The sequence below is a fragment of the Pelobates fuscus genome, chromosome 13 (assembly GCF_036172605.1).
Source record: "Pelobates fuscus isolate aPelFus1 chromosome 13, aPelFus1.pri, whole genome shotgun sequence".
Taxonomy (NCBI): Eukaryota; Metazoa; Chordata; class Amphibia; order Anura; family Pelobatidae; genus Pelobates; species Pelobates fuscus.
In genome coordinates this window covers 3573234-3599156 of record NC_086329.1, presented here as the reverse complement: position 1 = coordinate 3599156, position 25923 = coordinate 3573234, and the positions used below count along the sequence as shown (strand labels likewise).

The 25923-nt window shown below is 39.1% G+C and overlaps 1 protein-coding gene across 1 annotated transcript; it reads left to right on the top strand.

Moving 5' to 3' along the window:
* Window positions 1–294: 294 nt before the first annotated feature.
* Window positions 295–21980, top strand: IVD (isovaleryl-CoA dehydrogenase). Its single transcript, XM_063439788.1, has 12 exons — window positions 295–454; window positions 8660–8749; window positions 9450–9501; window positions 10170–10339; window positions 11602–11695; window positions 13716–13852; window positions 13924–14020; window positions 14147–14240; window positions 16289–16370; window positions 18325–18429; window positions 18872–18944; window positions 21438–21980. Exons 1-12 carry the CDS (start codon window positions 311–313, stop codon window positions 21569–21571), a joined length of 1272 nt encoding a protein of 423 aa, XP_063295858.1. The 5' UTR covers window positions 295–310; the 3' UTR covers window positions 21572–21980.
* The last annotated feature ends 3943 nt before the right edge of the window (window positions 21981–25923 follow it).

The window sequence follows — 25923 nt, the reverse complement described above, 5'->3', positions numbered from 1 at the left end:
TTATTTATTATATGCTGTAAATGCTATAAAGCTGTGACCTCTGGCTCCGCCCCCTCCTCCAGTCAAGGTGAGCGCTCAGTTAGCCCGCTGCTGACGTCACGCTGTAGTTAAATGCCGTGATGCTGATTGGCTGAGCGGTTCCCACCCCCCCGTTTTTCCTACGATGCTATTGGTTATAGTTGGTGCTATGCAGTGTGCTGATTGGCTGAGCGGTTCCCACCCCCCCCCGTGTTTCCTACGATGCTATTGGTTATAGTTGGTGTTATACAGTGTGCTGATTGGCTGGCAGTTGTGATCGGTTCCGGGTGTCATGGCGGCGCTGATGTTCCGTACGGTGATCGCTGGTACCCGCCGGGGGCTCCGGCCGCTGCTTGTCCAGGGGGGGCGGGGCTGTGCCAGCTCGGGGGTCCCGGTGGATGACACGGTGAACGGACTGAACGAGGAGCAGAAACAGGTGGGGATTCCGGGGGGGGGGGGGCTTTAAATATATAAATAAATATACACCCCACTAAATAAATATATACACCCCCCTAAATAAATATATACACCCCCTAAATAAATATACACCCCCCTAAATAAATATACACCCCCCTAAATAAATATACACCCCCCTAAATAAATATACACACCCCCTAAATAAATATACACACCCCCTAAATAAATATATACACCCCCTAAATAAATATACACCCCCCTAAATAAATATATACACCCCCTAAATAAATATACACCCCCCTAAATAAATATATACACCCCCTAAATAAATATACACCCCCCTAAATAAATATACACACCCCCTAAATAAATATACACACCCCCTAAATAAATATATACACCCCCTAAATAAATATACACCCCCCTAAATAAATATATACACCCCCTAAATAAATATATACACCCCACTAAATAAATATATACACCCCACTAAATAAATATATACACCCCCCTAAATAAATATACACCCCACTAAATAAATATATACACCCCCCTAAATAAATATATACACCCCCTAAATAAATATACACCCCCCTAAATAAATATATACACCCCCTAAATAAATATATACACCCCACTAAATAAATATATACACCCCACTAAATAAATATATACACCCCCCTAAATAAATATACACCCCACTAAATAAATATATACACCCCCCTAAATAAATATATACACCCCCTAAATAAATATACACCCCCCTAAATAAATATACACACCCCCTAAATAAATATACACCCCCCTAAATAAATATACACCCCCCCTAAATAAATACACACCCCCTAAATAAATATATACACCCCCTAAATAAATATACACCCCCCTAAATAAATATACACCCCCCCTAAATAAATATACACACCCCCTAAATAAATATACACACCCCCCCTAAATAAATATATACACCCCCCCTAAATAAATATATACACCCCCTAAATAAATATATACACCCCCCTAAATAAATATATACACCCCCTAAATAAATATACACCCCCCTAAATAAATATACACACCCCCTAAATAAATATACACCCCCCTAAATAAATATACACACCCCCTAAATAAATATACACACCCCCTAAATAAATATATACACCCCCTAAATAAATATACACCCCCCTAAATAAATATACACCCCCCTAAATAAATATACACACCCCCTAAATAAATATACACACCCCCCCTAAATAAATATATACACCCCCTAAATAAATATACACCCCCCTAAATAAATATACACACCCCCTAAATAAATATACACACCCCCCCTAAATAAATATACACCCCCCTAAATAAATATACACACCCCTAAATAAATATACACCCCCCTAAATAAATATATACACCCCCCTAAATAAATATACACCCCCCTAAATAAATATACACACCCCTAAATAAATATACACACCCCTAAATAAATATACACCCCTAAATAAATATACACCCCACTAAATAAATATACACACCCCCTAAATAAATATACACCCCACTAAATAAATATATACACCCCCCCTAAATAAATATACACCCCACTAAATAAATATATACACCCCCCCTAAATAAATATACACCCCACTAAATAAATATATACACCCCCCTAAATAAATATACACCCCTAAATAAATATACACCCCACTAAATAAATATACACACCGCTAAATAAATATACACACCCCCTAAATAAATATACACACCCCCTAAATAAATATACACCCCACTAAATAAATATATACACCCCCCCTAAATAAATATACACCCCACTAAATAAATATACACCCCCCTAAATAAATATACACACCCCTAAATAAATATACACCCCACTAAATAAATATACACCCCACTAAATAAATATACACCCCCCTAAATAAATATACACACCCCCCTAAATAAATATACACACCCCACTAAATAAATATACACCCCCCTAAATAAATATACACACCCCTAAATAAATATACACCCCACTAAATAAATATATACACCCCCCTAAATAAATATACACCCCACTAAATAAATATATACACCCCCTAAATAAATATACACCCCACTAAATAAATATATACACCCCCCCTAAATAAATATACACCCCCCTAAATAAATATACACCCCCCTAAATAAATATACACACCCCCTAAATAAATATACACACCCCCTAAATAAATATACACCCCCCTAAATAAATATACACACCCCCCTAAATAAATATACACCCCCCTAAATAAATATACACCCCCCTAAATAAATATACACACCCCCCTAAATAAATATACACACCCCTAAATAAATATACACACCCCTAAATAAATATATACACCCCCCCTAAATAAATATATACACCCCCCCTAAATAAATATACACCCCCCTAAATAAATATACACCCCCCTAAATAAATATATACACCCCCCTAAATAAATATATACACCCCCCTAAATAAATATACACCCCCCTAAATAAATATATACACCCCTAAATAAATATATACACCCCCTAAATAAATATACACACCCCTAAATAAATATACACACCCCTAAATAAATATACACACCCCCTAAATAAATATACACACCCCTAAATAAATATACACACCCCTAAATAAATATACACACCCCCTAAATAAATATACACCCCCCTAAATAAATATACACCCCCCTAAATAAATATACACACCCCTAAATAAATATACACCCCCCTAAATAAATATACCTAAATAAATATACACCCCCCTAAATAAATATATACACCCCCCTAAATAAATATACACACCCCTAAATAAATATACACCCCCCTAAATAAATATACACCCCCCTAAATAAATATATACACCCCCCTAAATAAATATACACCCCCCTAAAAAAATATACACCCCCCTAAATAAATATACACACCCCTAAATAAATATACACACCCCTAAATAAATATACACACCCCTAAATAAATATACACCCCCCTAAATAAATATACACACCCCTAAATAAATATACACCCCCCTAAATAAATATACACCCCCCTAAATAAATATACACCCCCCTAAATAAATATACACCCCCCTAAATAACACTAAATAAATATACACCCCCCTAAATAAATATACACCCCCCTAAATAAATATACACCCCCCTAAATAAATATACACACCCCTAAATAAATATACACACCCCCTAAATAAATATACACACCCCCTAAATAAATATACACCCCACTAAATAAATATATACACCCCCCCTAAATAAATATACACCCCCACTAAATAAATATATACACCCCCCTAAATAAATATACACACCCCTAAATAAATATACACCCCACTAAATAAATATATACACCCCACTAAATAAATATACACCCCCCTAAATAAATATACACACCCCCTAAATAAATATACACCCCACTAAATAAATATATACACCCCCCTAAATAAATATACACCCCACTAAATAAATATATACACCCCCCCTAAATAAATATACACCCCCCTAAATAAATATACACCCCACTAAATAAATATACACCCCCCTAAATAAATATACACCCCCCTAAATAAATATACACCCCACTAAATAAATATATACACCCCCTAAATAAATATACACCCCACTAAATAAATATATACACCCCCCCTAAATAAATATACACCCCCCTAAATAAATATACACACCCCCTAAATAAATATACACCCCCCTAAATAAATATACACACCCCCCCTAAATAAATATACACCCCCCTAAATAAATATACACCCCCCTAAATAAATATACACCCCCCTAAATAAATATACACCCCCCTAAATAAATATACACCCCCCTAAATAAATATATACACCCCCCTAAATAAATATACACCCCACTAAATAAATATATACACCCCCCCTAAATAAATATACACCCCACTAAATAAATATATACACCCCCCTAAATAAATATACACCCCACTAAATAAATATATACACCCCCCTAAATAAATATACACACCCCTAAATAAATATACACCCCACTAAATAAATATACACCCCCCTAAATAAATATACACCCCCCTAAATAAATATACACCCCCCTAAATAAATATATACACCCCCCTAAATAAATATACACCCCACTAAATAAATATATACACCCCCCTAAATAAATATACACCCCCCTAAATAAATATACACACCCCCTAAATAAATATACACCCCCCTAAATAAATATACACACCCCCCTAAATAAATATACACCCCCTAAATAAATATACACCCCCCTAAATAAATATACACCCCCCTAAATAAATATACACACCCCCCCTAAATAAATATACAAACCCCTAAATAAATATACACACCACTAAATAAATATATACACCCCCCCTAAATAAATATATACACCCCCCCTAAATAAATATACCCCCCCTAAATAAATATACACCCCCCTAAATAAATATATACACCCCCCTAAATAAATATACACCCCACTAAATAAATGTATACACCCCTAAATAAATATATACACCCCCCATTTATATAAATATATACACCCCCTAAATAAATATACACACCCCTAAATAAATATACAAACCCCTAAATAAATATACACACCCCTAAATAAATATACAAACCCCTAAATAAATATACACACCCCTAAATAAATATACAAACCCCTAAATAAATATACACACCCCTAAATAAATATACACCCCCCTAAATAAATATACACCCCCCTAAATAAATATACACCCCCCTAAATAAATATACACCCCCCTAAATAAATATACACCCCCCCTAAATAAATATATACACCCCCCTAAATAAATATATACACCCCCCCTAAATAAATATATACACCCCCCCTAAATAAATATATACACCCCCCATTTATATAAATATATACACCCCCCTAAATAAATATATACACCCCCCTAAATAAATATACACCCCACTAAATAAATATATACACCCCCCCTAAATAAATATACACCCCCCTAAATAAATATACACACCCCCTAAATAAATATACACACCCCCCCTAAATAAATATACACACCCCCCCTAAATAAATATACACCCCCCTAAATAAATATACACCCCCCTAAATAAATATACACCCCCCTAAATAAATATACACCCCCCTAAATAAATATACACACCCCCCCTAAATAAATATACAAACCCCTAAATAAATATACACACCACTAAATAAATATATACACCCCCCCTAAATAAATATACCCCCCCTAAATAAATATACACCCCCCTAAATAAATATATACACCCCCCTAAATAAATATACACCCCACTAAATAAATGTATACACCCCTAAATAAATATATACACCCCCCATTTATATAAATATATACACCCCCCTAAATAAATATACACACCCCTAAATAAATATACAAACCCCTAAATAAATATACACACCCCTAAATAAATATACAAACCCCTAAATAAATATACACACCCCTAAATAAATATACAAACCCCTAAATAAATATACACCCCCCTAAATAAATATACACCCCCCTAAATAAATATACACCCCCCTAAATAAATATACACCCCCCCTAAATAAATATATACACCCCCCCTAAATAAATATATACACCCCCCCTAAATAAATATATACACCCCCCCTAAATAAATATATACACCCCCCATTTATATAAATATATACACCCCCCTAAATAAATATACACCCCCCTAAATAAATATACACCCCACTAAATAAATATATACACCCCCCCTAAATAAATATACACACCCCTAAATAAATATACACACCCCTAAATAAATATACACACCCCTAAATAAATATACACACCCCTAAATAAATATATACACGCCCCCTAAATAAATATACACACCCCTAAATAAATATTCACCCCACTAAATAAATATATACACCCCCCCTAAATAAATATACACACCCCTAAATAAATATATACACCCCCATTTATATAAATATATACACCCCCCTAAATAAATATACACCCCACTAAATAAATATACACCCCCCTAAATAAATATATACACCCCCCTAAATAAATATATACACCCCCCTAAATAAATATATACACCCCCTAAATAAATATATACACCCCCCTAAATAAATATACACCCCCCATTTATATAAATATACACCCCCATTTATATAAATATATACACCCCCTAAATAAATATACACCCCCTAAATAAATATACACCCCTTTAAATAAATATACACCCCTTTAAATAAATATACACCCCCTCTATATAAATATACACCCCCTCTATAGAAATATATACACCCCCCTCTATATATATATATACACCCCCTAAATAAATATATACACCCCCTAAATAAATATATACACCCCCTAAATAAATATATACACCCCCCTTAAAATATATACACCCCCCTTAAAATATATACACCCCCTTTAAATATATAAATAAATATATACACCCCCTTTAATAATCTACATCCCCCTTTAACTATATAAATAAATATACACACCCCCCTTAAATAAATATATACACCCCTTTAAATAAATATATACCCTCTTAAAATATATACACCCCCTCTATAAATATACACCCCCCCTTAAATAAATATACCCCCTATAAATAAATATATATACACCCCCTCTATAAATATACACACACCCCCCTCTATAAATAAATACACCCCCCTATAAATAAATATACCCCCTCTATAAATATACACAACCCCCTCTATAAATATACACAACCCCCTCTATAAATATACACAACCCCCTCTATAAATATACACAACCCCTCTATAAATATACACACCCCCTCTATAAATATACACACCCTCTTTAAATATATACACACTTTAAATAAATATACACCCCCTCTATATACAAATATATACACCCCCTCTATAAATAAATATATACACCCCTCCCCCTTTAAATATATACATATATACACCCCCTTTAACCCCTTAAGGACCAAATTTCCGGAATAAAAGGGAATCATGACATGTCACACGTCATGTGTCCTTAAGGGGTTAAATAAATATATACACCCCCCCTTTAAATATATAAATATACACCAAGCCCCCCCCCTCTCTCTCTCTCTCTCTCTCTCTCTCTCTCTCTCTCTATATATATATATATATATATATTCTCTCTCTCTCTCTCTCTCTCTCTATATATATATATATATATATATACACCCCCCTTTAAATATATAAATAAATATACACCCCCCTCTCTCTCTCTCTCTCTCTCTCTCTCTCGATAGAGAGATATATATATATATATATATATATAAAAAGAGAAAAAGCCTTGCACTCCAACTCACATCAATATGGACCCGGTGCTTGATTGCACTGAATAGATACAGACGAAGAAAAATCAGCACTCCCAGGATTTATCCAAAGTGAAATGTTATTTTTAGATATATATATATATAGATATATATATACATACATACACACCCCTTTAAATATATAAATACATATATACACCCCCTATATATATATATATATATACCCCCTTAAATATAAATATATCTACACCCCCTCTGACCCCTTTAAATAAATATATACACCCCCTTTAAATATATAAATAAATATATACACCCCCTCTTAAAATATACACCCTCCCTCTATATAAATATACACCCCCTTTAAATATATAAATAAATAAATATATACACCCCCCTTAAATATAAATATATATACACCCCCCGACCTCTTTAAATATATAAATATATACACCCCCATAAATATATACCCCCCTTTAAAAATATATATACCCCCCCTTAAACATACACCCCCCTCTATATATATATATATATATATATACCCCCCCCATAAATATATACACACACACCCTTAAAATATACACCCCCTCTATAAATATACATACACACCCACCTCTATAAATATACACCCCCCTCTATAAATATATACACCCCATATATATATATATATATATACATACACCCCTTTTAAATATATATACACCCCCATATATATATATATATATACATCTCTCTCTCTATCTATCTATATATATATATATATATATGTGTGTATCTATCTATCTATACACCTTCTCCTCCTCAATATACAGCCAGGCCCCCCTCCTCTATATATACTGCCAGGACCCCCTGGCATTGAAACGATGAGGTGTGAGCATTGTGGCTAATGCTATGTTTCTGGTCTCTCTGTTTTAGCTGCGGCACACTCTGCGTCGGTTCCTGCAGGATCACCTGGTTCCTGTAGCTAATGAGATAGATCAGCAGAATACCTTCAAGGACCTTCGGGTGAGTGTCTGGCAAACTATCTCAGCTGACAGATGGGAACATTGAACTCCTAGATGCACTATTAGTCAAACGTGAAAAGGGGCTTTAAGGGAAACTGTCCTAGAGTTACTAGAGGACCCCAAGTTCAACCTAAACATTGTGCTAGCAGTTTGGCTAGAAAATGGACAGATTGGAAGAAAATCTGTGGTTTTTCTATCATCTGTATCTCCATTCTTTGGCAGACACTCATTGCTGAGGAATGGAGAGACAGGAAGAGTGGTGAGAGAGGTCCCTCCGCTCTCCACCCATAGACAAATCAGCGTAGTACTAAGGAGGTGCGTGGGTGTTACCAAAGTGTAACACTCCGCTCTGTAAGAAGATGGCAGCCGGGAAGGGGACGGCAGGTAAGTGGTGACAGTCCATGCCGGCACTTGGTGGTAACTGTGTGACTGCTTCATACAACAATAAGCTGAAAACTGAAAGGAAACTATACAAATTCTGAGAATAGTTTGAAAACCTTGGGTTATGAATGTAGCTGGTTCGGGGGTGTAATGTGCTTCGCTATGGACTGGCCCCTCACAGATCTCTCTACTGAAATGCAAAATAGAACTCTCTTAAATGAGGTGTATGGTACCTTTTCTAAAGCCACGTGCCTCCATGTAGATCTGTTTTATTCAAATTTTGGTTGTTAAAGTTATTTTCTTTTTTTATGGGGCTGCAGAGTTTTTGGAAGAAGCTTGGAGACCTGGGTCTGCTTGGTATCACGGCTCCAGGTAAGCAATGTGCTGCTATACAGATCGAAATATATGCAAAATGCAGATTAAAGGGACACTACCAAACAAAACCTTTATTATTTATAAAGTGGCAACAAATTCCGCAGTGCTGTACAATAGGGGGACTAACAGACAAGTATTTGCAGTAGGATGAGTTGGACACACGGGAACAGAAGGTGTTAAGGGTCCTGCTCCAATGAGTTTACATTCTATAAAGATTGGGGTAAAATGACACATGAGGTAATGGTAGGGGTAACAAAGCAGTTTGGGTGTCTCACTTACCAATTCTCTGGTATTTGGGAGTTAATTCACATTTACTTCTGTTTGAAGCCCTAGCTACACATCCCCTGGCTGTGACTTACACAGCCTGCATGAAAACAAAATGGTGTACAACCCCCCACCCCCTCTCCCTTCTCTTTGGGTAAAGAAATGTGTGGCCACAACAATACATACTGCTTCCAGAGACTCTTCTCTAATGTATGCTTCCCTGTGGTCATCAAATCAGATTTTGCAGCACAGTGTGTTTTCTGTAGACGTTTTGAGTTCCAGGCTGGCTAATGTCAATTCTGTGTGTGTTTCATGTCTGTCGTGCAATTCTGGAATCTGAATGTGATTTTGTCCTGGGATTTCTTTTATTTTGTGATTCGATTAATTTGCTCTCCTTTCAGTGGAATATGGAGGTTCTGCGTTGGGCTACTTGGAGCACGTGTTGGCAATGGAAGAAATATCTCGTGTCTCAGCAGCTATCGGACTGAGCTATGGAGCCCACTCAAACCTTTGTATTAACCAGCTAGTCCGCAATGCGAATGAAGCCCAGAGAGAAAAGTATTTACCCAAGGTGTGTCTTCCTAATGTAATTACCCTGAAACGATATATTGTGTCTCTGAATTCCACTAACCCCTAATTATTACAGTCCTGTTAGTGTGGCTTTGTTCCAGTCCTTGGCAGCACTGCTTTTTGACTAGAATAAAAGTCAAACTACAGTTAATAGAAACAGACGGCGTGTTTTGCTTGACTGAGGGTGATTGAAGTGGGGATTCCTGCTAGACACCCACCTACAGGATGATTACAGAGTTCCTGGTTTGCAGCAGATCAGGCAGAGAATGTAGTTCTCTATTGGAACCTGTGTATGTCTGACGAGTACAAACATGAATGTCTCTATTATTCCCTGATTCATTGATATTGTTTCATATTCTCCTGCTTTTAATATTGAGCCAATTTCAATAGTGACTGTTACAACCACTGAAAGTCATCGTTATCACATAGTGTTCGCTGGGATTTGTGGTTCAGAGAACACGTTAAAGGGACACTTTAGTGCCAGGAAAAACAATCGTTTTCCTGGCACTGCAGGTCCCCTCTCCCTCCCACCCCCCCATCCCAGGTTGCTGAAGGGGTGAAAACCCCTTCAGTGACTTACCTGAGACCACCGCCGATGTCCCTCGGCACTGGTTTAGGGTCCGCCGCCGGCGGCCGGCGGGGGAGACCAATTGCGCCAGCGTGGCTGCCGGCGGGATGAGTCCTAATGCACGTGCATTAGACCTCCCCATAGGAAAACATTGAAAATGCTTTCAATGTTTTCCTATGGGGATTTTAGCGACGCTGGAGGTCCTCACACAGCGTCAGGACGTCTAGCGACGCTATAGACCAGGAAGTGCCCTCTAGTGACTGTCTAGTAGACAGCCACTAGAGGTGGAGTTAACCCTGCAAGGTAATTATTGCAGTTTATGAAAAACTGCGATAATTACACTGGCAGGGTTAAGGGTAGTGGGAGTTGGCACCCAGACCACTCCAATGGGCAGAAGTGGTCTGGGTGCCTGGAGTGTCCCTTTAAAGGCTGCAGGATAGTGTTGGGTGATTACTTTATATTTTGAATTAAGCTCCTGCTGTACTGTATCATGCGGCATTTGCTGGGATTGTTTTACTGTAACTGTCTCAGGTCTCTGTGATTGTTAAAATCCAGTTATTTATCTTTGTATTATCTGTCTGGTAAATGCTGTAACCTATAGGCTGGCAGTGGAGGCGTTCGGAAGATCCTTTAAAAGCCGCTAAGCTCTCATAAAGTGACTCCTCGAGGCCAATATCTTTCCTTTAATTTTACAGCTTATAAGTGGGGACCATATAGGAGCCTTGGCTATGAGTGAGCCTAACTCGGGCTCTGATGTTGTGTCAATGAAACTGAAGGCAGAGAAGAAAGGCGAGTATAACCATGTTTATTTACCTTTACAAACTAATGGCTAATAAGGTTTACACTTACTAGAATTTACATGATACATGTCCAGGATCAGACCGAACACGCCATACGTGACTATATTGCATCTCTAATTGTGTGCATTCCTTATAGGCAGTGTCTACTCACCTTCGCACCCATCCCAATTCACACTTTGTTCTCACTGATAAATTCGCACATTAGTCCAAAGCACCTGTCCCATTCGTAGTGATAAATCCATAGCCCCCTGATACCTGTACCATTCGTAGTGATAAATCCATAGCCCCCTGATACCTGTCCCATTCGTAGTGATAAATCCATAGCCCCCTGATACCTGTCCCATTCGTAGTGATAAATCCATAGCCCCCTGATACCTGTACCATTCGTAGTGATAAATCCATAGCCCCCTCATATCTGTCCGATTCGTAGTGATAAATCCATAGCCCCCTGATACCTGTACCATTCGTAGTGATAAATCCATAGCCCCCTGATACCTGTCCCATTCGTAGTGATAAATCCATAGCCCCCTGATACCTGTCCCATTCGTAGTGATAAATCCATAGCCCCCTGATACCTGTACCATTCGTAGTGATAAATCCATAGCCCCCTCATATCTGTCCGATTCGTAGTGATAAATCCATAGCCCCCTGATACCTGTACCATTCGTAGTGATAAATCCATAGCCCCCTGATACCTGTCCCATTCGTAGTGATAAATCCATAGCCCCCTGATACCTGTCCCATTCGTAGTGATAAATCCATAGCCCCCTGATACCTGTCCCATTCGTAGTGATAAATCCATAGCCCCCTCATATCTGTCCGATTCGTAGTGATAAATCCATAGCCCCCTGATACCTGTACCATTCGTAGTGATAAATCCATAGCCCCCTGATACCTGTCCCATTCGTAGTGATAAATCCATAGCCCCCTGATACCTGTCCCATTCGTAGTGATAAATCCATAGCCCCCCTGATACCTGTCCCATTCGTAGTGATAAATCCATAGCCCCCTGATACCTGTCCCATTCGTAGTGATAAATCCATAGCCCCCCTGATACCTGTCCTATTCGTAGTGATAAATCCATAGCCCCCCCCCCTCCGACACTCGTCCCATCCATAGTGATAAATCCATAGCCCACAGTTCTCACTTTTACTCTGTAATCTCGCAATGCCTCCTTTCACTATTTCCGAATGGCCTGTCATTTAGTCAGAACGCTGGCGAAACTACCAAGTTTCGCCAGCGAACAGGCTGCTTACTGTTGTGAAAAAATAAAGCATAGTGTGCCACGCGAGTAGGGCACGCGGGCCCCATAGTGTGCCACGCGGGCCCTAAATGAAAATGGGGGGGACACCTATTGTCGTTGTCCCTCCACCCATGAGCGGCGGGTGGGTGCCCCTGACCCCCCTCATGAGCAGCAGGTGGGGGCCCTAAATGAAAATGTGGGGGCTAAATGTAAAAATACGTTCCCCCCCCCCCCCTTGGGTTTTTACGTTTAGCCCCTACCCATCGCCCATCGCACAATAAGTCTCCCGTCCATTGTCATTTAGAGCCCCCAACTGCCGCTCATGGCCGGGGGCTGGGAGGACAATAGGTCTTCCCCTCCCCCTTATTGTAATTTAGAGCCCCCACCCGCAGTACTCCCTGTCGCTTCTATCTTTACATATTACAAGGAGGGAGCTGTGCGCCGGTAGCTCCCTCCTTGTAATAAACTAAACAATCGAACACCGATATTCAGTGTTTGTTTGTTCGTCTGACATTTCTATTCATTCATTAATTCATCTTTCTGAAGAATGAATGAATGAATGAATAGATTAAATTTCCGATGCGGCCATGACCGGGCCACTTTAGTGATGAATTCATAACCTAAAAAAAAATGAAATACCAATGATTTAACCAAGCACACCCTGCTTAGAGATGGTCAGGTGTGAGTCATTTCTGTAGGTGTACTTTAAGGTGTACCCATCGCCAGCTTATACTTATGGACTGCATGTTTTATTTTTTTATTAAAGGAGATTATTATGTTCTTAATGGAAACAAGTTCTGGATTACAAACGGGCCAGACGCAGATGTGGTGATAGTTTATGCAAAGTCAAATCCATCAGCCCAGCCAGCCTCTCATGGAATCACTGCTTTCATTGTCGAAAAGGTCAGTGTTCTGCCCTCCGTCTTGATTTCTCTGCCTTATCCCGATTTATTCTAACGTTTTGGAATTTGTAGGGAACACCTGGATTCAGCACCGCACAGAAACTGGACAAGCTGGGAATGAGAGGGTCCAACACTTGTGAACTTGTGTTTGAGGACTGCAAGATTCCTGGTGAGTGTATTGTGCATGGGGTCACTTTAAATGATGCTAAGGGAGATGGGAAATACTGTATAATATGCTTTGATGAATCCCAAGCAGGGAACTTTGTAACTTGACACTTTAACATTTTATTTGTAGAAAAGAACATTCTAGGACATCTGGGTAAAGGCGTCTATGTTCTGATGAGTGGATTAGATCTGGAGAGGCTGGTGCTTAGCGGAGGACCCCTGGGGTAATTAGAAATCTAATACCTCCTAATATTGTGATGAATTTCATGCTTTACACCAGAATAGCTGAACTCGAAAAATCTTTATTTTCCTCAGTTTGACTGACTTGTTTAGTGAATAAGCCCCTGAATGGGAATTTCACTTTTTTTTCTTTAAACTTTTAGTGAAATTCTAGCAAGCTCATAACGGCAGGTAAATGCCGCCATTGATTATACCGCGGGCTCCCAGAATGGGAATTTGACATGTTGTCACTAGCTGAGATGGAACATGGATATTGTCCAGTTTATATCCGGTATCTAATCCTTTCTCCAGAAATCTCGGCTTTTGTGAATAGAATTTGAAAATGACCAGGGTAACGTAGCACTGTGATTGTGGGAACGCTAATAAAATATAACACATTATATGGTTCCAAAACTATTAACCGTATTGTTTCTGGTTCACTAAATAAACCCCATTACTATTCACTAAACATTACATATTTTTTAACCAATTTAAGGTATGTCCCCACCCTAACGAAGGGCAAAGAAACTACACAGTGTGTAAAAATGGGGGCCGAACCCTAATATTCGTTGGTTTGGAAGAACTGGGGCGTCCAGAGCGCCTCAAGTTTAAAATCTTTCCTACACAGAAATTGGACAAATTTGTTCCCACTGGGCTCTTAATGTATATTGATCCAAAGGGCAAAGTATATGGAACAAATATTGCCAACTCTCAGATAGGAAAATGATTCACTACACAACATGAAAGCACAATTTAATAGATTATACAGCAAACAATCAGAATATATAAAGGAAATAACTCCATCCTATAAAATAAATGTAGAAATGTGCAGTGTATCCCTCCAGTTATTTTATAGTACGGTGTACATTTTATAATCTTTGTTTTTTGTGCTTTCATGCTGAATGATTTTCCTATCTCCGCACGGGCATTCGTTTTTATTTATCTTTGGGAAGAAACAGTTTGTGCTTCGATTATATTCTTTTTATTAAGTGTATGTATATGCATTTATTTAAATATTAGGCGGGTGACATCTTGATTTTTTATTTTTTGTTGCCCTTTTGTGGTTATTGTAATATTTAAACCTATACTATATATAACTTGTATAGTAAAGGAAAGCAAGTGGTTTCAGTCTGCACTGGATCTTCATTGAATTGCGGAACGACATTCTGTAACGTTCTCCGAATCCGTCCGTTCGAGCTGCTCCACTGTATAATAATATAGTCCCTCTGTGAATGCAGCCAGCACTGGGCGAGTTGAAGGAACAGAAGTAATTTAAATTCAATCTGTTTCAGTCCTTCGATGTTAGCAGATGGTACGTGGAGAGGGCTGATTGCTGAAGGCTTGGCCCAGTTACATCAGCCAACTCATATCCTTCCGTGACTTCCTCTGCCCTCTTACTAATGAGATTTAATGTAGCAGAGACAGATGTGGCAGGAGGAGGCGATTCAGACGGCTCATTGTAGACATTATCTGTAGCTAACAGCTACCTGGGTTAGGCAGACTGTGCCCTCCAACAAGTAAACACGGAGTATGGCGTGTAAATATCGTACGGACATTCTCACATTTATGACGACATTAAAGCATAGTTGGTGAATTGCTAGGAAGTTACCCTACCTGTTTTCTCAGCAAGCTAAATTTTTACATTTATTGATCTAATCAAATGTATTGTATCTCTATGGGGAGCAGGATCCTGCACCCCAAAATACTGGCAAGCCCTCTTAGCAGAACAAACTGCAACTGTTTTAGAAGTAATGGCAGTTCAGGAGGAAGGGAAGGTTTGCTGTATTTAGCACCACCTGCGCTTACCCAACCCGTTAAGGATTAACTCTGGGGACTGGAACCAGCAGCATTTGTAGTGAACACAAGTGCCAGTCATCCGTGTTATATAAAGTGTTCTGTGAATTGAAACATTGTGGCATTGACTTCACTAGGGCTGCCCAAAACAACCCTCTCATGACAAGTCCTACAAAAGCCTAAACCTACTTGTGAGATAATTGTGGTAAAATGTCACTGTTTGTGGTGTCCTTTTTAATGCTGCGTCTCTGTGTCCCAGTATCATGCAAGCTGTGCTGGACCACGCATTCCCATACCTGCACACCAGAGAGGCGTTTGGGCAGAAAATTGGCCATTTCCAGGTGAGTCAAGGTTACCAGCTCTGTGACATCAGTTCGATACAGCACACTTTGTATCATTTACCACTTAAACTGAACTGAATTGGAAAAGAAAAACTCCAAAGGCTTTATGTCACTATGTAGTGAAATAATAACCCGACTAGTCAATGATTGGGCAGTGTGTTGTGACCTAAAGTTGTAAATCGACTTTCTTTGAGCGTATTTTGGACTTTAGTGAATAAATCCCAGCTCAGCTAATTGTTCCATTCCCGTCTTAGTTCTCCAAAAATCCCAGTTGAATGAACACATCCAAATCCACACAAGAGTCTAGTTACCTTGGAAACATAATAAAATAAGATTAAAGAGATATTCAACTATGAAAAAGGGATAAACTGTTTAGTAGATACCCCTCAATTGACGTATTCATCGAACTATGCATTTTTTTCATTGGGGGTTATATACACAAAGATCTCTTTTCTGCAGCCTTCTAACCCCGCCCATACTTTATGTGGCTGTCCAATCACAGTCTTCCCAATGCAGCTCAATGAGAAGTGCTTTGAGCAATTGCTGCCTCTTGAGTTTAGATCCACTGAGCTAAACAAACCAGGAAATAACAGGACCGGCTCTCTGATTGACAGAGACAATGCGTGGATATTATTGAGGCATTTAAAGAAAATGTCTAAAGGTGAATATATTAGTTACATCTGTAGCTGCAGAACGAACCTCCCCTCCACCAATCAGGAGACACTCGTTGTAGTCTATGGGATCTAATCCTATCCCATACAGCTCCCATCCAGCAGCAGCAGTTTGTGGTAATAGTTTGTCCCCCAACCTGCTGTCCTACACGGTGATTGGAAGTGCATTATAAACGCTACACGGTGATTGGAAGTGCATTATAAACGCTACACGGTGATTGGAAGTGCATTATAAACGCTACACGGTGATTGGAAGTGCATTATAAACGCTACACGGTGATTGGAAGTGCATTATAAACGCTACACGGTGATTGGAAGTGCATTATAAACGCTACACGGTGATTGGAAGTGCATTATAAACGCTACTCGGTGATTGGAAGTGCATTATAAACGCTACTCGGTGATTGGAAGTGCATTATAAACGCTACTCGGTGATTGGAAGTGCATTATAAACGCTACACAGTGATTGGAAGTGCATTATAAACGCTACACGGTGATTGGAAGTGCATTATAAACGCTACATATTGCATCCACTATCGGTTTACACAGAGCACATTTCACTGGTTTGTGATCTGATCGGTGTGCAGCAACATGCTGAGCCTTCAGTGGAGAGACTCCACAGCTATAAGCTGGGCTACATTTACACAGCAGAGAGAACGAAAACTCTCTTTTACAGAGTTCGACCAAGGGCTCCTAAAATATAGATGTTGTGGGGAATAAATAAAAGCTGGTCCTCCGAGTGAGCCTGGTGAAATTGCAGACTGATATCAAACCCTATTCCCCGTTTGGTCTGGTCCAAGGTGTGCAGACCATTCAGGGATGATGGGGTTAGGAATGATGGTCAAGGCACTATATTGTTTTTCACTAAACTCTAAAATGAAGAAAACCGATCCAAATTGAGAATTTATTTACAGATCGTATATTTTCTCCTGGTTGTCATTCATAACTTAGAGTTTGATTTAAGTCTTATTTAGGGCTGATCTACAGTGTTTTCCCTGCTGACTGTGGATCTGTATGTGTCTAGGAGATTTAGGCGATAATCATCAATATGTGGGGTAACTGATTGGAGATCCTATGAGAAACCTCACTACCATTTTGTAATAAAGACCTTTTTTTTTTCCCCCTTCTTCGCAACAATTATAAATCGATTGAAATTAGTTTTCTGTTTGCCTTTTGGATCAACAGCAATTACAAACGTGTGAAAGGCTGATCTTGGTGGAGTTTTTATTACGTGTTGGGTGTTCCCCAGCGTCTGATAATGTTTTCTCTTTTCTCCCGGCCAGCTGATGCAAGGAAAGATTGCGGATATGTACACCCGCCTTGCCGTGTGCCGGCAGTATGTTTATAACGTGGCAAAAGCCTGCGATAATGGGCACTTAACACCCAGGGTGAGTGGGCGTCTGTTTCAACACCTTGATATCTATTGTCATATCTTGATATTTTGCAAACCAGCTCCCAGCAAAAACATTACCAAAATTAATGTTATTTAAAAAACACAATGGTATTTGAGAATCACTGTGAAACTTAAAATAGCACAATATTATTCTAATATATACACAATTCCCTGATTTCAAAGGAGGCTAAATGAACCCAGTCCTCTATAACTGTATTGAAGTGTCAGCTCCTATGGCAAGTTCTGAGGAATGCTGCACCGTGTTATGTCTATTTCCCGTAACCCCCATACTTAACAATAGATTAAACTTTAACATGGCAGGTTCAGTAGCAATCTGAGTTGTACGTAAAGTGCTGATGACTTTCGTTTAGCATAAACTGGTTAAAAAGCAAGTATTCTACTTCTCTCTCCTCATTGTGTTTTATGTCTCTGCACAGGACTGTGCTGGCACAATTCTCTATTCCGCGGAGTGTGCAACGCAGGTGGCTCTCGATGGTATCCAGTGTCTGGGTAAGATTTTCACGGACTCCCAGGCTGTTCTCCCCTAATTTTATAGAAGATATGTCATTTTTAGAAAGATTTGAAATTGAAATCTGATAACCAGCAAGCGATCTATAGCACGGCTTCATTAGGATTCCCACATTACAGGAATAACGACTCCTTGCTAGCCACAAAACTACCTACAAACACGAGCAGGCATGCATGGAAGACACAAACACTTGACAAACCTTTACAGTACCTGAAAGAGTCAAACAAACATACATGTTAAACACCAAAAAAAAAAAATAAATTTTATGGGGAGAAAAAAAAAAAGCCTTATTGTACAAAAATTGTCACCATATAAAACTCAAAGTAGTAATCAGTAAAACTGATCAAGATTAGGAGTTAATATTAGGTAGAAAACAATCACAGAACAATATAACAATAAACGTATTCACATAAGAAAGTTCCCCGTCCTCTCGTTAATCAGAGGGGTGGTAGCAGTATTGTAAACAAAATGTATACACTGTATCACGAGTAGAAATACCCCAGAATGCAAATTACAATAAAACCAATTCACATCAAATCCCAAATAGGACATCTGGTTAATAATCGGAGTATCGGCAGTAATGTAGCAACATGTTATAAAGTATATATAGAATGTAGCAGATAGAAGGCACCTCCGGCTCAATGCTCTAAGACCCAAATCTGATAGAGGGACACATCCTTCCAGAACTGCCAGATTCCCACTTTAAACCTGGTAATAGGGAGCGGCTTTGTTAATCAGCGAGACAATATATCGCCTTGTTCGAGGTGCAAAGATAAAATACTCAGATTTCTATATCTCTATAGAGATTGCGTTTCCAGACAGAGATTTCTGATCCTCCACTCTTGGGAGTGTTTTCATTTTACTAATATTACATTTATGCCGTTACACAGAACACACTGAGCAGGACAATATATTGTCTCGCTGATTAACAAAGCCGCTCCCTATTACCAGGTTTAAAGGGACACTATAGTCACCTGAACAACTTTAGTTTAATGAAGCAGTTTTGGTGTATAGAACATGCCCCTGCAGCCTCACTGCTCAATCCTCTGCCATTTAGGAGTTAAATCCCTTTGTTTATGAACCCTAGTCACACCTCCCTGCATGTGACTTGCACAGCCTTCCATAAACACTTCCTGTAAAGAGAGCCCTATTTAGGCTTTCTTTATTGCAAGTTCTGTTTAATTAAGATTTTCTTATCCCCTGCTTTATGGATAGCTTGCTAGACCCGGCAAGAGCCTCCTGTATGTGATTAAAGTTCAATTTAGAGATTGAGATACAATTATTAAGGTAAATTACATCTGTTTGAAAGTGAAACCAGTTTTTTTTTCATGCAGGCTCTGTCAATCATAGCCAGGGGAGGTGTGGCCAGGGCTGCATAAACAGAAACAAAGTGATTTAACTCCTAAATGACAGTGAATTGAGCAGTGAAATTGCAGGGGAATGATCTATACACTAAAACTGCTTTATTTAGCCAAAGTAATTTAGGGGACTATAGTGTTCCTTTAAAGTGGGATCTGGCAGTTCTGGAAGGATGTGTCCCTCTATCAGATTTGGGTCTTACAGCATTGAGCCGGAGGTGCCTTCTATCTGCTACATTCTATAAATACTTTATAACATGTTGCTACATTACTGCCGATACTCCGATTATTAACCAGATGTCCTATTTGGGATTTGCATTGATTTCATTTCCTTTCTGGGGTGTTTTTACTGGTGATAAAATGTATACATTATTTGCAGCATTGCTGACACCCCTTTATTAACTAGAGGACAGGGACATGTATGTACTTTTCTATGGTTTTTATGTAAATACTTTTATATTCTGCAGATTTTGTTATCTATTGTTGTTTGTTTGTTTTACCCAATATCCGCTCCTAGTATTTATCAATTTTTACAGATTATTACTTTTCGATTTGACCTATTACTGTGTAATCCCCCATAATGCCCAGCCAGGCCTGAGCTCTAACTGAGCATGATGAGAGTTGTAGATCATGTAAACATCAACACTGCGAGTATGACCTGGTAATTGGATCACAGCAGGTCTTCTGGTTGTCTCTCCCTGCTGGTGATGAACCCGAAACTGACCCAGTCGCTATTCATTGGCTGAGAGCCACAAAGGACAGCACTCAGTGAATGTCAGACCGTGTAAAAAACACTTTGCACAGAATTGACATTAACCAGCCCGGTACTCTAGTCTCTGTAATTCCACCTCCTGCAGTGTCATAGACAGACTTCAGGCACGATGACCACTTCAAATCACTGACGTGGTCATGGTGCTTGGAGTAAAAAGACAGATACCTTTTTGAAGTTCAATTCCAATGAGGTTTTTATGTGTAAAGTTGTTTATATAAAAGGCCAGGCCCTCCAGCTACGTCTGAGCATTGTGGGAATTATTAGATTGCCTCCCTCTCCTGTACATGGCAGGGGCTGTTTTACACCTGATTACAGCTCACTGATTGAATTTTTTTTTTTCTTAGGAGGAAATGGATACATTAATGATTACCCTATGGGACGCTTTCTACGTGATGCCAAGTTATACGAGATCGGCGCAGGCACTAGTGAAGTCCGCAGACTGGTCATCGGCCGATCCTTTAATGCCTTGTACAAATAATTTCAAGTTCCTCTTTACAGTCACGGGAACAACCATCAACACTACATGAGTTTCTCACCCACTCCAACAGATTTGTAGAATCTCAGGAATCGTCCATTTTTCTATCAAGCTGGGCCGGTTACAGACTGTATACCTTGACAGAGAAGATACAGCACTTTAGTACAGTGAGCTCAGTGAGAGTGAGGGGTGTAGTAAGGTGGATCAGGGTGTCTCCAGTTCGAGAAAATGTGTAATCGTGAGCTTTCATGTGTTGGTTCGCATTAACGTCCACTGTGTGCACCAACGCACGATGCAGCACAAATTAGAAGTCTGAGAATTTGGTATGGAAAGTTAATAAATGTCCTGAATGTCTGTGGGTCGAGCAGACACCTCTTTGATTAACTCTTCATTAAATATATTTGGAATTTTACCGGTAACGTGGCTTTTTCTTTATGCATCACATTTGAGAACCATATTTACTACAGGGTCACTAACAACCATCACAACTTTGCATAATGTTCTCAGCTCTGAGATTGGCTTAGTAAAAATGCCCCAGTAACGAGCTCTCGTTCAGAGCTGTCAATCAGGCAGATTGCGAGCATTTTGTTTAATGTATTACATGCAGCATCTATACATAAGTATGTGTGAGTTATATGGGAGACTGATGGCTGCCATCTAGGTAACTGGCAAGGACATACAGTAGGTCGGTTAGGGGATAATGTGAGTGATTTGGGCAATGCGTGTGGCACGTCTACCAGTCCAGGATTTGGGGATTACCCAGTTATGTAATGCGGTCTTGTTTTCTAATTCCTGGCCTTGTAGACGTGCTTTGAGGACTAGTTTGGAAACCACTGGCTCACGGTGTAAATTGGTGTTCTAATTTAACCATGCACTCTCGGCTTTACCTAAATTAATCCCAGGAAAGATTTGGGGTGTGTAATATGGAAGCTTGGTACTACATTGCCTGATGAGCTTAAGAAAAAGTGCTTTCAAATATGATTTTGGGGAGGGGACGTTGCCAAAATCTGTTCCCATTGATTAGTGTGAAAAAAAAGTTACTTTTGGACTCTGTATTCAGAGTATTTTTGCATGTTCACAGTTACACATCGTACGTAATTATACTGCGGGGATTCCGCCTTGCTTTTATTGTCAACATAAAACTGGCAGATCAGAATCTCCGTGCTGTACAGACTAAAACCATTGTAGGATACCCTCTAAAATACCTGCTTATTTGCTGATCGGAGCTGGTACTGGGTGAAAGGCGACTTTGTCTTCCGCCTATAGAATCCCGCACACTCAGCGTCCAAGTTCACAAAATGTAATGGTTTCTAAAAACACCTGGGATTTAGTTACAGCATATGATGAGCTGCTACAATGTCAGTGTACCCGATTTTACGGTCTTCTGTATTGGCCCCAAAACACCGTGTAACAGCTTTACGAGGCAATCCGGGGTAGTGAAAGCCTACATTATAAGATTGATTCATCTCAATCCTCAACATCGATTTAATTTATATTAATATTTCTTAACAGCAATTAATCGGAGCAGTCATTGGATTCACACATTGCCCCAGCTAGGACATTATTAGAGTCTGCAGTCTCCGCTAATGGTGCTGCTTAGGACCATTTATTTCGATGTGAGTGGTGATCTCATACGTTACTCTAGCCAGGGAGCACGGTGTACCATTTATTACACCACGTTACTGACATACAGCCTCACTGTGCATTATTGTGTTAATACATTTTTAGTAAGGCTTCCTCAGTGATGGGTGGCTGTCGTTCGACCAACCCCATAACTATGAATAAGGATTTGGGATTGTGCGCAGGTAACCTTTTTGGGGGGTTGGGGAGGGGATTTAAATTGCACTGCAGTATGTATCTTCAATTAACAGCCCTACAAATAGGATCTGCAGCTAACCATTTATTGTAACTGCATTGGTTGTTAGAGGATTTCACATTGAGCCCAGCCAGCACTACACAAGCTCACAGCATGCATTATTCACTAAATTGGGAGTTGGGGAGAATTCACCAGGAATTACAGAAAATATAAAAAAATAATGTATATCATTCTCCTGAGAAGGAATGTGTTTTTAATTTGCCATTCCCAATTGTGACCAGCAGAGGGAAGCAAAGTACCACAGCAGTAATATCCATGTAGCTTGTGTAAAGAGAAGTGATAAATAAGCCTGGGCTATGGGCATAGGGTGTGATTTTAAACACTTTTACAAGACCTGCAGGGCACAGATGCTAAGGGGATTGTTTACGCCTAACTCGGTACTTCAGTTCTACATGGGGTAAATTCAAACTTACCCCCAAATTACCAGGGCAATCCTGATTAACCACGGCCTGGCGACTTAGTTTAATATCCGCTCACCGCTGCAGATTTGTATTTTCATTATGTGATTATGCGGAATTGGACGTGCAGTGTTTAAAGGGTTAAACACATACCTTGCTTGTAGTAAGAACATTTTGGATTGCCCAGATAAATACGAGTAGATCGGTAGGTAGGCGTTCCATAGAATGTAAAGAGCACAGACTGGTATCTACTGGTAAATATACAAATAGAAACTAGCTTCTCTCTCCAATCCTGCACACAATACACCGCATACCATAACTACTGCTTAATTGTCAGACCAGATTAATCCCAATATTCCCCAACCCGGATTCATGAATCCCAATATTCCCCAACCCGGATTCATGAATCCCAATATTCCCCAACACGGATTAATGAATCCCAATATTCCCCAACACGGATTCATTAATCCCAATATTCCCCAACCCGGATTAATAAATCCCAATATTCCCCAACACGGATTAATAAATCCCAATATTCCCCAACACGGATTCATGAATCCCAATATTCCCCAACACGGATTCATGAATCCCAATATTCCCCAACACGGATTAATAAATCCCAATATTCCCCAACACGGAATAATAAATCCCAATATTCCCCAACACGGATTAATAAATCCCAATATTCCCCAACACGGATTAATAAATCCCAATATTCCCCAACACGGATTAATAAATCCCAATATTCCCCAACACGGATTAATAAATCCCAATATTCCCCAACACGGATTAATGAATCCCAATATTCCCCAACACGGATTAATGAATCCCAATATTCCCCAACACGGATTCATTAATCCCAATATTCCCCAACACGGATTAATGAATCCCAATATTCCCCAACACGGATTAATGAATCCCAATATTCCCCAACACGGATTCATGAATCCCAATATTCCCCAACACGGATTCATGAATCCCAATATTCCCCAACACGGATTAATAAATCCCAATATTCCCCAACACGGATTAATAAATCCCAATATTCCCCAACACGGATTAATAAATCCCAATATTCCCCAACACGGATTAATAAATCCCAATATTCCCCAACACGGATTAATAAATCCCAATATTCCCCAACACGGATTAATAAATCCCAATATTCCCCAACACGGATTAATGAATCCCAATATTCCCCAACACGGATTCATTAATCCCAATATTCCCCAACACGGATTAATGAATCCCAATATTCCCCAACACGGATTCATTAATCCCAATATTCCCCAACACGGATTCATGAATCCCAATATTCCCCAACACGGATTAATGAATCCCAATATTCCCCAACACGGATTAATAAATCCCAATATTCCCCAACACGGATTAATAAATCCCAATATTCCCCAACACGGATTAATGAATCCCAATATTCCCCAACACGGATTCATTAATCCCAATATTCCCCAACACGGATTAATGAATCCCAATATTCCCCAACACGGATTCATTAATCCCAATATTCCCCAACACGGATTCATTAATCCCAATATTCCCCAACACGGATTAATGAATCCCAATATTCCCCAACACAGATTCATTAATCCCAATATTCCCCAACACGGATTCATTAATCCCAATATTCCCCAACACGGATTCATTAATCCCAATATTCCCCAACACGGATTCATTAATCCCAATATTCCCCAACACGGATTCATTAATCCCAATATTCCCCAACACGGATTAATAAATCCCAATATTCCCCAACACGGATTAATAAATCCCAATATTCCCCAACACGGATTAATAAATCCCAATATTCCCCAACACGGATTAATAAATCCCAATATTCCCCAACTCGGATTAATGAATCCCAATATTCCCCAACACGGATTCATTAATCCCAATATTCCCCAACACGGATTAATGAATCCCAATATTCCCCAACACGGATTAATGAATCCCAATATTCCCCAACCCGGATTCGTGAATCCCAATATTCCCCAACACGGATTAATGAATCCCAATATTCCCCAACACGGATTCATTAATCCCAATAATCCCCAACACGGATT

Coding starts and splice junctions, on each gene's coding strand:
- IVD (XM_063439788.1), top strand. CDS start 311: ATGGCGGCGCTGATGTTCCGTACGGTGATCGCTGGTACCCGCCGGGGG. Junction 14,241..16,288: donor CTTAGCGGAGGACCCCTGGG/GTAATTAGAAAT, acceptor TCTGTGTCCCAG/TATCATGCAAGCTGTGCTGG. Junction 18,430..18,871: donor ATGGGCACTTAACACCCAGG/GTGAGTGGGCGT, acceptor GTCTCTGCACAG/GACTGTGCTGGCACAATTCT.